General features: G+C 36.4%; 1 protein-coding gene across 1 annotated transcript in view; it reads left to right on the top strand.

The window, feature by feature from the left end:
* The window catches only part of SLC9A9 (solute carrier family 9 member A9), a 496,385-nt gene that overhangs the window by 257,868 nt on the left and 220,243 nt on the right, over positions 1-18,274 (top strand). The window contains exon 9 of the mRNA XM_015593644.2: positions 997-1,085. Coding sequence (XP_015449130.2) covers positions 997-1,085 — 89 coding nt within the window. The remainder of the gene's footprint in view (positions 1-996; positions 1,086-18,274) is intronic.

The raw sequence follows: 18,274 nt of genomic DNA, 5'->3' as shown, positions 1-18,274 counted from the left end.
AGAGAGGCATACAGTCTACATAAAAAAAAAAATGCTTAGTTCTTTAAAATTCTTTATTGCAGATTCATTTGAAATGTCGGTATTCAGTTCACATATCTCTGTACTCTTAAGAATCATTAGCATTTAATTTATGAGTGTTTTTATTTGAAACGTTTCTGCTGCTTAAAATTCAATCCAATTCCCTTGGTCTGAGTTGAGGAATACTTACATCTTATATTTTTCTCAAAGCCCTCCTCTATGCCCAATTTCCCATAATTAACAGAATATTTAATCCAAAATAGAATGTATCCCCAGCCCCGACTTCCCTACCCCAGCCCTGGGTCAATAACACACGGAATAACAGAGCCTGGGGGAAAATTTTTCCTATGGCTGCTACTCCTCTGTCCCCAGAAAGCATCTAGTGTATGTGTAGCTTCATGTGGGATTTAAAGGTGGGTATAATAGGGGCACACAAGGACCTACGTCTCTCTCTTTCTCACTTGGCAAGAAAGGGCATTGGCAAGACAATAAACCCTTGTAGATTTCACATGTTTGTGACTCATGGTTTTTAATACTAAATTATGATGTGACAGGAACTTCTTCAGATTCCTCAATGTACCCAATGGAAAGCAAATGTCTGAGCAAATACGCCAGCATTTAGTATAAATGCAGTGAAGTAGTTGGCACTGGCTATGAGATGTCCAGAGTCTACTATATAGTCTTTTGTTCATGTTTTCTTGAGTACAACTTTCCTAACTTGTGACCAGGGGATCATTTATTCTCAGGAAGAATCTACTTTTTAAGACTTTTCTTCAGGTTTTTTTCTTTAGATTTAATCCTGCCAGACCTATGTCTAAAGCAAGTAGCAAGGTTTACCCTGGCTTCATTACCATAGTAGTTATTAGCTGCTTTAACTCTACTGTCACCAAGTTCATCTCCTTCTAGCTGGGATAGCCTTACCCTTTGACTTAGATGGGAAAGAAAATTGGTTTTGACTGATATGTTTTTGAATTTCAGGGATAGTCGCTGTTCTCTTCTGTGGAGTCACACAGGCACATTATACCTACAACAATCTGTCACTGGATTCCAAAATGAGGACTAAACAGGTAAAAGAAAATTCACTATAGGCTTTGTCTCTTTTTTCGGTGTAATGGTTATGTAGCAATGCTGGCAGTGCACTCAGAATGAATTTCATTAGTAAAGAAAGAAAATAAGCTTAAAGCTTCATTATAGGTTGGATATTTATAGATTTTTTCTTCCTCCAAGATAACCATGAACAGTTCTCTTGGTAAGCAAAAATATAGTTATAATAGCCTCGCCCTCCTGAGAAATGTAGAATGTAGATTGTCAATCTTGAAGATGAAAGGTCCACAGCCAGTAATAATTCACAGTCACTTACTTCTAAAAGCATTATAAAGCATGTGAGAATGGGTAGTTATATAGACAGAAGGAAATGAAGAAGTGTAAGGAAGCAATATTTGGTCTTTAATTGGGTGTTTTCACTTCCAAGTAAACTCAATTGCCAGTCGTCACACAAATAGAAAGTATCTCCCATGTGCCAAGAACACATCTGTTTAGATATTTACATATGAACATTCACAGATTTCTTCCACAAACATTTGCTGCACAGCCTTTGTATGCCAAGCATTGTGCTAGGTACTAGGAATAAAAAGACAAATAGTATGTGACCCTGCCTTCAAGAGGTTCATTATCAAATAAGTCTGTTGATGAAGATAAAGGTGTATAATGAACTGTGGTAGAACTATCTCTAGAGGCTGTTTGGGGAGCATTCAATAAAGCATCCTCCCTTAGTTAGAATTGGGAAGGTAAGAAGAAAGTTTCCAGAGATGATACCTGATCTGGACCTTGAAATACAAATAGAAGTTAATTATGTAATCATGTGGAAAGAAGGGAGGGATTAGCAAGTAGCAGGAGGGGCATTTGAGGACAAAGTTCTAGCATGGACAAAAGCTCTGAAGCAGTAAATTGAAGCACTGTAAATAGTTCTGTGTGGCTAGAGAATGGGGAAAGGCTGAAGCTCTTGGGGTACAATGAGCAATAAAACCATAGATATGACAAGAGACCAGCTTATAAAAAGACTTCCAGTGGAATATTACTCAGCAATAAAAAATAATAAAATATCTCCATTTGTGACGACATGGATGGATCTAGAAATTATTATGCTAGTGAAATAATTCAGACAAAGATAAATACAGCATAATTTCACTTATATTTGCAATTTTAAAAATCAAAACAAATAAACAAAACAAAAACAGACTCATAGAAACGGAGATCAAACTGATGGTTGCCAGAGGAAAGGTGAGTAGGGGATGGATGAAAAAGTCAGAGGGGAGTATAGTCAATAACATTGTGATAATTTAGCACAGTGAGAGATGGTTACTAGACTTAGTGTGACAATCACATTGTAAGATATATAAATGTCGACTCACTATTTTATACACCTGAAACTAAGATAGTATTGTATGCTAACTATACTTTAATTATGTATAATTTTTATTATACATAAAAAAAACTTTTATGCCTTGTAAAGGAGTTTAGACTCTATCCTAAAGTTAATGGAGAGTAGCTTAAACAACATTTATCATTCCACAGTTTTAGAGCTAGAAGTCTGAGATAAAGGTGCTGGTAGATTTAGTTCTTTCTGAGGGCTGTGAAGAAGAATCTGTTCTATTCCTCTAGCTTCTGGTGGTTTTCTGGCAATATTCAGTGTTCTTTGGCTTGTAGACACATCATCCTGATTTTTGCCTTCATGTTCACATAGTGTTCTCCTGATGAGCATGTCTACCTCCACATGTCCTTTTTTTTGTAAAGACACTATTCATATCAGATTAGGGGTCCACCCTACACCAGGATGACCTCATCTTAACTCAACTAATTACATTTTACACTTTCAATGACCCCATTTTAAGTAAGGTCACATTCTGAGGTACTGGGGGTTAGGACTTCAACACAGGAATTTGGAGGGGCGGGGAGGACATCAATCAGCCAAATAACAGGAAGTCATTAAAATATCCTGGGCAGAGTAATTTTAGGATAATTGGATTTCCATTTTATAAATATCACTCTGGCAGACAAGAGGAGGATGAGTCAAATAGATTTGCATCAGTGAGCTTTTGCTGTATAACAAACAACTACACAACCCCTCCAAGTGGCATTCAGAAATAAACATTTATTTTTCACACATCTACAGGGTTCAACTATTTTGAGGTGGGTTGATCTGGGTGGCTGTGCTTGTCTCAGGTGGGCTGATTCACATGTCCGTGGTTTTGCTAGGGCTGTATTCTAGGGCAGATTTGGCATACTTGGTTGGAGCATTGTACGTAGTGCCATGTGTCTGTCATTCTTCTCTTGGCAGAAAAGCAAGCCCCAACATGTAAGTCCATTTCAAGCCTCTGCTTGTATCACATTTCCTAAATATCCTATTGGCCAAAAAAATCTCATAGTTAACCCAAGATCAAGAGGCTGAGAACCCACCCAAGAACTCTGCAAAGTCACCTACCTCTCCGCCCATTAGGCTAATCACAAAGATGCAACTTCAGAAATTTTAAATACCCCTGGTTTTAAAAAATGGGCAAAAAAACTAATATTAATACCTAGAAATCTCCAATTTATAGTTTTCTAGGATCCTTTTAATTGTGGAGAAAACTAGCATTATCTAGGGTTTAAAGAGAAATGTCTTGGGCTGGCTTTTCCTGACCTCATCTGGTTTTCTGAGCATTTGTATTCTGGGATCTGAACTCCATTTAAGGACATGCACTTTTAAGTCATGCTATCTAGACTGCTCAGTAGAACTTCAAAGATAACTCACCTCATGGTGAGACAGCAGCCTAGCACCTAAAGGAGACAAAGCCAAAATCAGTGCCCCACAGCCTCTGTTCTCCTCTGAATGACTTGACAAGTGCTCCCTGATGGACTGCCAGCATCTATTCTTATAGCACTCTCCTTTAAGAAAGGAGGTGTGCTCATTCTTTAATATCCAGATAATTCATGTCTTCATCTTTGTTCCCCCCATCACCTTCTTTCCCCCCATCACCTATGAACCTGGATGCCTGGTTCATAGGAGGAGCTTAATGAATGCTAATTCCTTTCCCTTCCTTTCTCATACCTTTCCTCACTTCTTTTCTTTCAGGACCTTTCATTTTCTATTTATTTTTTCTCTCATAATATATACATATGTCATATAGATACATATTTAACCATACATGCACATATATACAAACGTATTCCCACTCTAGTATACAGATTCTGAGGTCACCACTTTGAAAGAAATGAGATCCAGCCTTTTAATTAACTTCACAGGTCAGAGGTCCTTGTTCATACTTGCAGCAATATACAAGCAAAGTTCAATCTCCGTGTTGGAATCAATTACAAATTGTAAAAAATAAGTGAGGCAGGTTTTGTAGAATAACTGAAGCAGCTATTTTCTCTCTGAAACATGGAAAGGTTTGGAAAGTGTTAGATGATGACACATAGCATAAAATACAGTGCCTTTCTCTGTGTCTCCCTACATCATGTTCACTGACAATGGGGGAAGTAGCAGTTACACAGCCTCTGTGCCTCTGTCCCCAGGGAGTAAAGGACGTCAGTGAGTGAAGTTTAGGGAAAATTCATGAAAATCAACTTTGTGTTATAAAATGCAAAAGCGATATGATTTACAAAGGAATTTTCTTTGTGGACTATACCAGCTAATCAAATACCTAGATTTGGATACAAAGACTATTAAGAATTATATATCCTTTATAGCTCCAAGAAGGAGTGTCTTTTTAAAATTGTATTTTCACTTTAAAATATGTTTTGAAATTAATAATGACCTAGATGTAGGTGAATTTATTTTCACTCCAACCTATAAAAAAACATGTAACATCACTATGTGTTAGGCTGAAAGCAGCATCATGGAAACACTCTGGTTCTGTATCCACCATGAGGATTTATATTTTGATAGCAAAGCATTTTATTAAAGAGCATATGAACATATGCGATAATCCCTTTCCTTAGACTTGGAGTGGTTCTCTTGCTTTAGGGTGTGTACAAGCACATCTAGACAAATACTGTAAGTCCTGACTCTTGCCCTAAAAACTAAGATCTGCTAGAGATACTTGAGATGAACATCAGCACACAACCATCTTTGGGCCTAAAGTTCTCACCCTGAACCATCCAGAAGACTGCATACAGACCCTTGACCCCACTCACACAAGTCCCAGCCTGCCTCTCAATCCCTTCCTCCCTCGTGCCATCACTCTCTAGGCAGGCATGGGACCTGGTAAACTGGGCCAAACACCAGAGTGTTTCCAAGGTCTTTACCTTGCTAAGGCTAACTTACTAAACCACATACCATTCTAGTTAAAAAAAATTTTAAATTCCAGTTAAAATAATTTCTCTTTCTTTTCCTATAGTTCCAACTTAAAAATTACTTCCTATAGACACACATAGGAATATAATATTAATTTAAATAATTAATATTTATGATGCATTAACACTTATGTTATTTACTTTCCATTTACATTTCTACCTAAAAGGTAGCTCTTCTTATTATCACTTATTACCTTCATTCTTTCAACTAATATTTTTTGAGAGCCTACTTTATGCCAGCCACTGTTCAAGTGGCTGGGATACAAGAGTGAACAAAAAACAATATCTAGTAGAGGAGCTTTATAGTAATCAAAATAAATAAACTAAATAGGTAGCGTGTTTATGGCAATAAAGCAGAGAAGGAAGCTAAGGGCATGTATATGCAGAGGCGGGGTTGAAATTTTAGATAGGCCTCAATAAGAAGGTTATAGTTGAAAGAAGTGAAAGAGGGAGCTGTGTGTATATTAGGGGCAGAGCTGTCCAGAAATTGGGAATGACAAATATAATGGAGACCTGGGGTACGGTAACCAATGTGGCTGAGGTAAAGTGAACTAGGAAAGAGACAATATCAGGGCAGTGACAAAGGATGGGTCATGGAGAGCCTTAACAAGGTGGGAAAACACTAGAGTATTTTACATACAGGCATGGCATGATATGATTTAAATTTTAAAAGAATGGAAGTACCAATTATTATCTGGAGAAGACTACAAGATAGACGGTTTGGTGGACAATCAGAAAATGAATGTTGACATGTTACAGTTGGGATGTGTATTAATCAATAAAGTTGTGCTGTTGAGTAGTCAGTTAGACATGAAATACTGGAGTTCAAAAGAGAGATGTTGGCTAGAAGTATAATTTTGGAAGTCGTCAGCATAGAGATGGTATTGAAAACATGAAACTGGATGAGATGTCTAAGGGAGTAATAGAGGAAAATCCAAAAACCAAGCCTTGAGGCACTCCAATAGTAAGAGGTTGGAAATCAGTGAAGGAGAATACAAGTTAATAGTAAGTAGGGAGAAGTAAAACCAAGAAAGTATGGTATCCTGGAAGTCAAATGAAGAGAGTGTCTCAAGAAAGAGCACAATAGGGACTTCCAGTCAAGGAACGGAAGAGGATATCTCATAAAAAGAAAAACAAACAAACAAAAAAGCTAGGGTAGCAATACTTATACCAGACTTTAAAACAAAGGCTGTAACAAGAGACAAAGAAGGACCTAGCGATTTCGCTACTGGGTACTTAACTGAAAACCCAAAACACTAACTTGAAAAGACATATGCATCCCTATGTTCACTGCAGTATTATTTACAATAGCCAGAATGTGGAGGAAAACTAAATGTTCATCAATAGACAAATGGATAGAGATGTGGTGCATATATATAATGGAATATAACTCAGCCATGAAAAGTGTGAAATTTTGACACTTGTGACAGCATGAGTAGTCCTAGAGGATATTATACGGAGTGAAATACGTCAGACAGAAAAAGACAAATACCATATGATTTCACTTATATGGAATCTAAAAAGGAAAATAAATGAACAAACAAAACAGAAACAAACTCGTAGATGCAGAAAACAAACTGATGATGGTCAGATGGGGCTGGAGAGTTGGGGAACTGGCTGGGAAAAGTGAAAGGTTTAAGAAGTACAAATTGGCAGTTGCAAAATAGTCACAGGGGCATAAAGTATAGTTTAGGGAATATAGTCAATTATATTGTAATAACTATGCATGGTGTCAGATTGGTACTAAGCATATCCTGGTGATCATTTTGTAAGAAGTAGAAATGTCTAATCACTATATTGTACACCTGAAACTAAAATAATATTGTATGTCAATGGCAATTGAAAAATAAAAAATTATTGAAATTTTTTTTTAAAAAGAGCACAATGGATTGTGCCAAATACTGTTGAAAGGTCAAATAAGATGAAGAACATGAATGTCATGACACTAATAAAAACCATATCGGTGGAGCCTCAGGATAAAAGCCTGATTATTGTGGGTTCAAGAGAGAATGTAAAAAAAAGAAATTGGAAACTGCGTGTTTAGACAAGTCCTTCAAAGGAGTATTGCTGTGAATGGAGAGCGGAGAAATGAGATGATTGCTGGATGGAGAAGTGACTCCAGAAGAAAATTCTTTTAATTTTTAAGGCAGAAAAAATAACAATACTTGTTTATGCTGATGCGAATAATACAGAAACGAGAATACTGTGTGTTAAATGGTTTGCCAAGGCTTATTAGTGAGAGAGGCAAATTTTTGAATATGATATTTTGACTTTGTAGTTCAAATTATTTTGCTTTTTACTAAATATTCTTTAATTATAGCTGGGATAGTAGCAATTGTGAGGCTTAGCATCATTTATTCAGTAAATCTTGAATGGATAGATGAATAGATGAATGAATAAATGAATAAATGAACAAATATTTGGATATTTTATTATACTTTCAGCTAATTCACATAATAATTTATGTTATACTTAATTCTATCATTTTTGAAAATCTACCAATTTCAGTGCATTTTAATTTTTTACTAAAATACAGGTTGGGATAGACAGATATTTTAATGCATTTATTTTTGAAAAGCCAGATTTCTTGTCTAGCATTTATGGGCAAACAATCTCATCTTCATTACAGCAAATTCTTTCCAGATGCTTTTTTTATTTCTATTCCATCATATGATATTTTTAGTGTTTATCACCATTGAATGGAAAAGCAGCACTGCAAATCCAAATTTAAATTTCCAATAAAAATTAAGACAATGAGAGCCAAATTGGATGTAGTGTATATGACTTTGTAAGAAAACCTAGAATGTAGGACAGGCCAGATAATATGGTGATAAGAACACTTGACAGAGAATCCGGAAAGCTGAGGTTGCCCCTCCTCTCTACATTTAATAGAGAGGACTTGGATAATTAATTTAATACCTATGAGCTTTAGTTTTCTCATTTGTAAAATGAATGATGAACTATATCACTGGGTTATAAAGATCATTTTCTAAACCTAATATTCTGTAACTTGACATAGAGTGTAAGATATGTATCTGGTTACTTCTCCCAGACTAGAATTGGACTGAGAGCACTTGCTTACAGACTGCAATGCATAGAGATGAGAAGAGGAATCAGAATTTGCCATTGATCTTGAGGACAAATCATAGGATAGCCTTTTTCAATAAGGTGTCAAATTAAATCCAAGGATGAAGCGGTCAAAAATCAAAGTCTCTGATTCAAACTGGGATAAAAAGTTTCAATGAAGGCTGTTTCCCAGGAAACTTTCTGCCGTTAAGTTAATGGTTACAATGGCTTTTTCTATGACTGCCTGGGTATAGATTACAGAGCTTACATTGCTACCACTCAGTCTCAAGTTCTGACTGAAGGGCTTTCAGGCTTTTCAATTCAAGTGTGGACTGAGCATGGACTAAGCACCACATGATTGTGTGGCAGGGACTGTGCTAGAAACCAGGAAGACAAAGGCAAATAAGACATAGTTTTCACTCTTAGAAGCTCCTCATAAGCAGGGGACACACACACACACACACACACACACATGCACACACATACACACACATACATGCACACACACACAAACAACACCCCCATGTGGCAAATGTTAACTTAGGACCAGAGGACTGAATTGCTTTCTAGAGACAATGTGTTCAGGGGAAGCTGATTTGTGAGTTGGGTGTTTTGGAGCAGGGTATAAGGAAAATTAGGAGATTATCATTCAGATTTACTAAGGGAATGAAAGCAAAGAAGAAATGGTATGCAGAAACATAAAACTAAGAAAGAGCTTGACAAGTCCCAGAAGCAAAGAGGTAGCACATTGTGACTGGGACCCAAGTTGCCTTGAGGAAGTAAGTAGGAGTCTGTTAGGGCCTCTGGTATAGGTTGGGGGTGGGCAGGAAAGTGAAGGATGTGAAAGGGAGCTAAGAATTAAAGTCGAGAGGTGAGTTCCGGTGAACCTTTCAGTGTCTCACTGTGCTACATTTAGGAGAATTATACCCTATAAAGTTAATAATTGCTTAAGGCTTTTCGGCATAGGGATGATGATAATAATCAGATCTGCCAAGAGAATCAGATCTGTGCCTTGCAAAGAAAATGAAGGTAGCATTTTGGAGGAAATGACATCAATCATGACATCAATCTCACTGCTCACATCACTTGATTTTGATAACTTGCTTACATATTTAATGTCTAAATTTATCTTAATCTTCTGTGGCTCTGGACAAATTTTTGTTCTGCTTAACCTCTCAGGATATTGCAGTCTATAGAAAGGTTTATGGAAATTTACCATTTGTTTTTTCTTTGAACTTAGGAGTTCATTAAATTCTTGCTGAATTAATAAATAAATGAATAAATGAATTATGACCATTAACATTTCAAGACAAAAAATAAGAGAAACAAGATATGCTAATTAATGGTTTTATTTAATTCTGAAATGATGCATTAATTTAAATGTAATGACTTGGATGCAGAAAGCAAATGTCTGGAGCAATCCTGAAATATTGAAGGAAAGATCAAGTACAATTTTATCTATTACTTGTGTGAGTTTCCTTCAGTGTTCTCTGCCTTATTAACTTGTATTACAGTGATTTTGATTGTGGTTTTGTGCATTTTTTTCTGCTATTTTTAACAACAGCAGGCATGTTTCATTCCAGTTACCTATTCTGAGATACAGTTTCATTCCAGTTACCTATTCTGAGAGAGAGTGTCATGGGTAGCAATGCCTCTGCCTCCTGGCTTCTGAAGTAAGATCAAAGATCTCTTCATAAAGCATAGAATTGCGTTTATTTTTTAACTTTAATTACATTTCTCCTGTAGAGACTTCTACCACTTTTCTTCTTTCCTTCATTCAGTTACCTTTAAAAATACCATCCTAGTAGGATTGAATTTATAAATGATAGCAAAGTGTTTAAATTTCCCCTTTGCTAAGCTGGTGATTCTTTTCAATGAAAGTCATTATATTGTATAATGGACATTTAGTAGTTCAGTTCATAAGTGTTCTCTTTTATGTGCTAATGAGAGTGGAGGCCCATATCATGGCAAGACCACACTGTATTTTCAATTCCCAGAAAGAATTATTGTCTGCGAACCCCTAGTTAAGAAGCCTTACTCCACAATTAATTTGCATTATAATAGGGACCACAAATGACCATTTGGCAAATTCATTAGCAGTTACCTCCTATATGGCAGGTACTGGGGCCCAGAAAGAAACAAAGCTAAGACATGAACCATGCCTTTTCCCTGTTTCATGTAATATTTTTCTCTGATAAAGTTGTAATTGTACTGTAAATTCCCAATTAAATCTTAGCTACTCTTTTAACCACACATCTGTGTTTGTTTATCACAGTATATAATTGCAGCTGAAAAATTTTAGTCATAATATCCAAGAATTTCAGAGTGAAGTGGGACTATAAAGATAAACTTTTAAATGTAGAATTCTATTGGAGGAAACTGAAGCCCAAGGAAGTTCAATGACTTGGCTGGGTACAGTCAGTTCTCCAACCCAGGGACCAGCCTGGACATAGATCAGTGCTCAAAGCACTGATCACAAGTCAAAAATACATAATACTTATCCCTAAAAGCAAGCTTTAGTTTATCAGTTATCTCTTACTGTATAACAAAGTATCCCAAAACTTAGCAGCTTAAAACAACAAACTTTTATTATTTTATATAGTTTTTGAGGGCTCCAAGTCCAGGAACATCAGCTTAGCTGGGCCATTCTATCTCAGGGTCTCTCATTTGGTTGCAAGCAAGCTATTGGCTGAGGCAGCAGTGTCTAAAGATGAAAGGCTTCAGTTCTTCATGGCGTGTCTTCTGTAGGGCTACTTAGGTGTCCTCAAGTTGTGAAAGCTTACTTTACCCTAGAGTAAGTGAAATCAGAGAGAGAGCAAGAAGAAAGCAGCAATGCCTTTTATTAACTAGTCTCAGAAGTCACACACTGCCACTGCTGCCAGATTCTGTTAGAAACAAGTCACTAAGATAAGATCACACTTAATGGGAGAGGAATTAAGCTCCATCTCTTGAAGGGAGGAGTATCAAAGAATTGTGAACATATTTTCATACTACTGTGGAGCTTTATGCCATTTTTGCAAGTAATTTTTGATAATGGTTTCAATTTCTTATATGGTTGAATATTTAGATTTTCTACTTCAGTCAACTTTACTTTTCCAGTAAATCATCTATTCTCTCCATATTTTCAAAAATTTTAATAACATCAGTTCTTAAATACTATATTGTTCCATGCACTATAAATATATTTTATATAAATTGTCCCAATTAATATTCATCAAAAAATCCATGCTGTGAATACTGTTATTAGTCAGATTTTGCAAAGCCTTAGAAAAGTTAAGAATCTCACACAAAGACTAGAGTTGTACATCATAACCCATTATTATTTTTAATGTCTCTCTGAGATATTTGAATATAGACCATTCTCAAGAAAATTATATGTATATATTTCCCCCTTTTTTAAATTTATGGAACTGCATATGATACTGATAATTTTAAGAAAGAGCATTTGGATTTATTTACCCATTCTACTATTGTTTGCTCTAATTCATTCTTTTCTCCTTTTATCACTATCTTTCTTCTTCCTCTCCTTGGGCTTTTCTTCTTTTTTCTTGTCCCCTTTAATAGAGAATAATGAACCCAAGTAACCTTGTCCCTGCTAACCACCACTCCTCCCCTTGCTCTTCTTTTCCTTTATCAGCTTTAACACTGACCTGAAAGAGCCATAATAGGCAGAACCCAAAATGTCTTTCCTTTTCCTACCAAAGTATTGCTGCTATCACATCTTCTATTCTGTTCACCTCTTCATCTTGTGACAGATATTATATTCCATTTTCCCTTTTGCTTTTCTTCTTCTTCAGGATTAATCAATGTTCCATGGAGCTAAGAGTGATTGAGTATTATTATTATTTTCTTCTGCTTTTTCATCACCAGAATAAAAGCTCCGTATCAGATTCACCTTCAGGACCATCTTTATCTAGATCCAATAGGCATCATCTTTGTGGCCTATATTAATTCAACTTTAAATGTCTTGCCAAGATTCTGAAGTTTTCTCTTAATTTTTATCTTTCTAATTTTTCAAAACCACAAGAAAGTATACTTATCTCATTCAGCATATTTTAAAATTTAATTTCTTTATTATATTTTACCCCAAATAATGGCCATGTATTCTTTTCCACTATGTAGACTTCAGTTCCTCAGAAAGATGATACTCTCTCGCTCTCTCTTATTCTCTCACTCTCACTCTTTGTCTCACTCTCTTTTTTCCCTCAGTTTTTTCGCCTTCACACACACATACACACACACAATGCCATCATTAGTGCTTGAATATCAACATATAAATATACATGATTTATGTCCTTCTGTGTATGGGTCTGATTCAATGCATAGTGGAAAACTTTATCTGACTAGGATTTAAGAGATCAGCTAGCCTGATCCCTGCTTTGATGGCATTCAAGACAGATGGTTGCTCATTATTACCTCAGAATTTCTAAGAATGGCAATGGCATAACCCCCTCGAATAGCCCATTACATTTTTATCACCTGTCTTGATAGGTGCAGGTATGAAGGGCCATTATAGTCTCATAATGGCATTTTGGGATGATAAATGGAAATTACTGTAATTTTTCTACTCATTTTAATTAAATTTTATAGATAGAGCACAAAAAACATCAAGGCTGAATATGTGAACTGGAGTGTGTGTTTGTTAAAGAGTGTTGCCAAATTTAAGGATGCTATTTCCTTGATGGTCTTGAAAGACGTAGCAAATGGATTTCATGAAATGTCTTTGTGCAGTTCCTTCAGAAGAGAAATTGAATTGCTTTTGGAGGGACAGCTCAAAAATCCAAAGAATCTCATCAGTGGAGGTATAATTCAGAACCTCCGAATAAAGTGCCCAATAGGCAAGTCTAATAAACGAGAATAAGAGTTTTCTTTTAGGAGAGTCACTTAATGTAATTGTTTTGGGTTACACTGAGAAAGAACTTGATAGGAGTCAGGAGTGGCCAACCTGTTCTTGAGGGAGAGGAGAATGTCCCTTGTAATGGACCTGCTTTAACAGTGAACACACAGGTAACACACTATTTCTTATTTTTCCACTTGTTCCAAGCTGTTAAAAACTATGCTTGAAAATATATATTTTTACCATTTTGTACTCTGCCTTGCTCTATTCAGATTAAATTTTCAAGGACAAACTATAGGAACAAAGATACTTGATTGAAAATAAAAGAATTCTTTTGAGAAAGAATATCTAATCCTTTCTCAGTTATTGTAGGTAACAATTTGCACAACTCTTTTCTTCTCCAGAGATCTGTGAAAATGTGGGGTCGTTGGGACTCAGATTCTGAGAAAGTGTTATTTTTGGTTCCTAGGACAATGACTTTATACCTCAGCACTTGTCATCCTCCAGCTTGCTTTTCCCTTATAAAGATGCTACTCTGATGATAGCACAGAGGCCAACAACATAGGACCATGGTAGAAGATCTTTTGGCCAACTAGAAACAGATGGGCAGAGAGAGGTGCAAAGGTAACTCCTGTCAAGTTTCAGTGTTCTGAGTTCTGATGCAGATTTCTGGATGATTAATATAAAGTTCTTTGAGCAGCCCCCAGGGTCTCCCCTGGGACCACAAGGAAAACTATAGCTTAACTTTCTAAGCTCTTATGCAGGTATTCTCATATTGTGGTCTGCAAGCTGGTGATGCAGTTTGATGACATTGTCTATACTCATTTCTGGTGTAAATTAATGATTTACACCACGCTCTTCAGGTAAAACACCACCATTCTACCCATTTGTGCTGATTTATTTTGATTTTTTTACTTGTACCAAGTTGAGACGGGTAGTATACAGGGGTCTTTTGCTTCACGCAAGTATATTAGAGACTAAAAGAGTTTAAGACTATCTAACCTTCCAGGGAAAAATAGCCTGATTTTAAGGGAACATTTTTTTTTCTCATTTGGCCCTACTGAATGTTTTATGTAATGGTGGGACTGTTGCTAGGACTCTGATATATGAGCCTGTAGAATAAGGCTACGACTTTCTTTAAGGGCCTTCTCTATGTTCTGGGTGGAAAACACCTTATTAAAGACTCTGGAATATTCACAGACGCTACCACAGGTATCTAGCTCTAGTTTCTGATTTGCTCAAGGTTCAGGTGCCTCAAGAGAAAGAGCTCGAATTTTACCTGTAATTGGGACTCAGACATATAATAATATATGTGTGAGGAAGGTTTAATGAAAGAAGTCAGACACAGAGAGGAATAACTAAGCCCTTAAGAAGGAAATTCCTATAAATGAGAAGATGTCTGGTACAGCCTGAGGGTCAGCTACCTCTTGTTGGACCCTGTGAGAATGAATGTGCCTCCCCAACCCACCCACCTGCTGGCATGTCTGCAATCTGATGAGGACACTAATTAGTAAAATTGGGTGTGGGGAGGGCAGCATTATTTCACCACTGGAATGCTCCTCTCTTAGCAGAATGTGGACAGGTAAACGTGAAAGAATTTAAGTGGGTGTCCAAGTAACTCTACTAAAGAACCATCTTTAAAAGAACTAGACACAAGAAAATAGAGCTCTCCCTATGGGTTGAAGAGAGATAGTGGCTGAGACCATGAGGCAGGTAGAAATGGGGAGCTTAAGGACCTTAAGGGGCCAGAGGCAGAAATAGTAGGTGCCCCCAAAGAGTGAGACCGTCTTAGAATTGCAAGTGGCAGGAACTACAATGCAGCCAGCAGTGGAGAGCATGGTCAACAGTTTGGAGTAAAGCAAGGGCAGGTTGGTGCAGGTAACAACATTATGGCTGAATAGAGCAACCAAATGAGCAGCCAGATTAGAGGGATGGTAAACTTCAGTCTTTGATCATATATGCCATCCTGCTCCCTTCTCTGGGAAGCCCCCAGAGCAGTAATTCTCAACCCAGGCTGCACGTAAGAATCATTGAGGAGCTTTTACAAATAACAAATTTCTGATGCCTGGGCCCCATGCCCATGAGTTATGATTTATTTAGTCTGTGATGGAACCTGGGCTGCAATGATTTTTGAAGCATAACTAAGTGATTCTATAGAGTGGCCAAAGTTGAGACTCTACAAAGACACTGGACAGGGAAGGACTAGTGGGGGTCCTGTCATTTGGCAGATGGGAGTTTTGGATCCAGCAGATGGAAGCCAAACTGCCAAGTGACTTCACGTGTGAACTACACACTGATGTGTATGGGACACTGGTTATACAATCAGGCAGCTCACTGGAATCACCATGGAGTTGTCAAAATCTCCAGGCCTGGTGCATTCTCCTAGAATTCAAATTTAACTGGCCTGGGCTGCTGCCTGAGCTGCAGAACTCTTTAAAGCTCCTCTAAAGAGGAGCTTCTAACGTACAGAAGCACTTGAGAATCAGTGATCCAGGGGGGCATCAAGGTCACTGATAAAGTTCCCTTGTGGGATTCCCACAAATATTTAAGGTAAAAGAAAACTTTGGAGGGACTTTATATTCTATGTGAGTATGTGGAGACTTAGAGCCATCAAGATTTGGATGTTCATATAAATGTCCATATATTCATAGGCAGGACATTTCAGAGACATTACCCAAATAAGAATTTTCAAGTTCTTAGATCTGGAAAGGCAGTCACACTGCCCGAATTAAAAAGAACAATTGACAAATCTTAAAGGGTGACTTGCTCACCTATCTGGAGCAAATAAATAGAGATTTCACTCAAAGACTTATAGACTCAGTGTAGTAATCACAGCATGTGAAGCTGTTACACTACATAAAAAATGGGAGTTCAACAAAAATGAGTTATCTACTTTCACTTACTTAATCTTTAACATAGTAGAATGTAGATTTGATTAATATTTATTTAATACCTACTAGGTGCCAGTCACTAAGGTAGGTTAGTGAAAATTAGTATATTTAACCCTCATGACAAGAACTGGTGAGTTAGGTCTTATTAGCAACTATTTTACTGAGGAGAAAAATGGGATACAGAGAGAGTAAATAATTTCCTGAGAAAACACAACAAATAGATATGGATGGGGAAAATGGGATTTGAACAGAATCCAAGTCCAGTTCTTTTTCCACCATACCAAGCTGCCTTTCTTTCCTCTTTAGTGACTTAAAGGTATCTCACATCTTAACTCTCATTTTTAAGTTTTAGTTTCATATAGTAATTTATTTATGATGAATTTCATAAAATACCTTTGGAAAGTTGCTAAGTATAGAATCTATATGAATCTAGGCTATCTATATGAATTTACGCTATCCTACACTATAGATATTTCTAGGAAAGAGAATTTTTTCCACTTTTTCTTTACCTAAAATTACTTGAAGGTCCAATATTTTCTTATAGTCAATACTTTTGAGGCTTGAGAGACTAAAATCAAATCTCTAATGTCATCAACCAAGGAAGCAGTGTTTGTTAAATGACAGTGATTCTGATCAGTATACTCTACAATGTATGAATTGGGAGAAAATTTGCCATGTGGATTTCTCAGAAGCAATGGCTAAAGCACACTTTGATAATTTTCAGAACTGTGCAAAAGAAGAGTAAAAATTTTTATATATAATGAGTTATGTATAAAGAATCAAATGAGTGTTTAAAGTTATAAACAATATGCAAATATTATACATGTTCGTGTTAGGAATTTCAAATTCTTTAAAATTCTCAGGAGCTTTCATATTAGAACACTTTATTCTGCTCACTGAATTTCTTCTCCACATAGAACATATTTGTATCATTAGTGATAAATACTTTAAAAGACCATAACAAACATATTCAACTACTTGGAAATAAAGAAAATTCTTTTTCCAAAAGCATATGTTAGTGCTTAATTTTAAGCAAGACACACAGTGTTTTTCAGAGTTAAGTAAATAAGTAAGTAAGTAAGTAAATAAATGAATGAATGAATGAATGAATGAATAAATAAATATAATACTTGTAAATTTATTGATGATGTTCAACTGGATGTGCAAATATACCATCCAGACACCATTGCAGAAAGTGATAGGATTGAAGCTAACTCTAGGTTATACTTTTAACATGAATCTTTCTTTTATGAAAAAAACACTAAAATGTTTTTGTTTTTAATTAAATTTATTGGGGTAACATTGGTTAATACAATTATATAATTTTCAGGTGTACATTATAATTTGACATGTGTATATTCTATTGTGTGTTTACCACCCAATGTCTAGTTTCCTTCAGTTACCACATATTTGATCACCTTTACTTACTTTACCCTCCCCGTAAACCCTATATTTGACGCCTTTCACCCTGTCTACCTCTCCCTCCCCCACCCCACTAGTAACCACTAGTCTATACTTCTCTGGTAACCACTAGACTATTGTCAATGTCCATGAGTCTCTGATTGTTTGTCGTGCTCATTTGTTGCTTTTAGGTTTCTATCCCACATATAAGTGATATCATGTGATTTTCAGCTTTTTCTGTCCAGTTTATTTCACTGAGCATGATTATCTGGAGGTCCATCCAGGTTGTCGCAAATGACAGTATTTCATCTCTTCTTATGGCTGAGTAATATTCCATTGTATATATGTACCACAGCTTCTTCAGTCAATCATCTATCGTAGGACACTTTGGTTGCTTCCATGTCCTGGCCACCATGAATAATGCTGCTGTGAACATTGGTGTGCAAATAAATATCTTTTTGGATATGAGTTTTAAAGTCTTTAACTAGTAGAGGGATTGCTAGATCATATGGTAGATCAATTCTTAGTTTTTTGAGGAAACTCCATACTGTTTTCCATAGTGGCTGTACCAATTTTCAGTCTCACCAGCAGTGTATGAGGGTTCTTTTTTCTCTGCATCCTCTCCAACATTTGTTATTAATTGTCCTGTTGATTATAGCTATTCTAACAGGTGTGAGATGGTATCTCATTGTGGTTTTGATTTGCATTTCCCTAATAGCTAGAGATGTTG

This window comes from Pteropus alecto, unplaced genomic scaffold, assembly GCF_000325575.1.
Source record: "Pteropus alecto unplaced genomic scaffold, ASM32557v1 scaffold75, whole genome shotgun sequence".
Lineage (NCBI taxonomy): Eukaryota > Metazoa > Chordata > Mammalia > Chiroptera > Pteropodidae > Pteropus > Pteropus alecto.
This window is presented reverse-complemented; position numbering and strand designations above follow the sequence as displayed.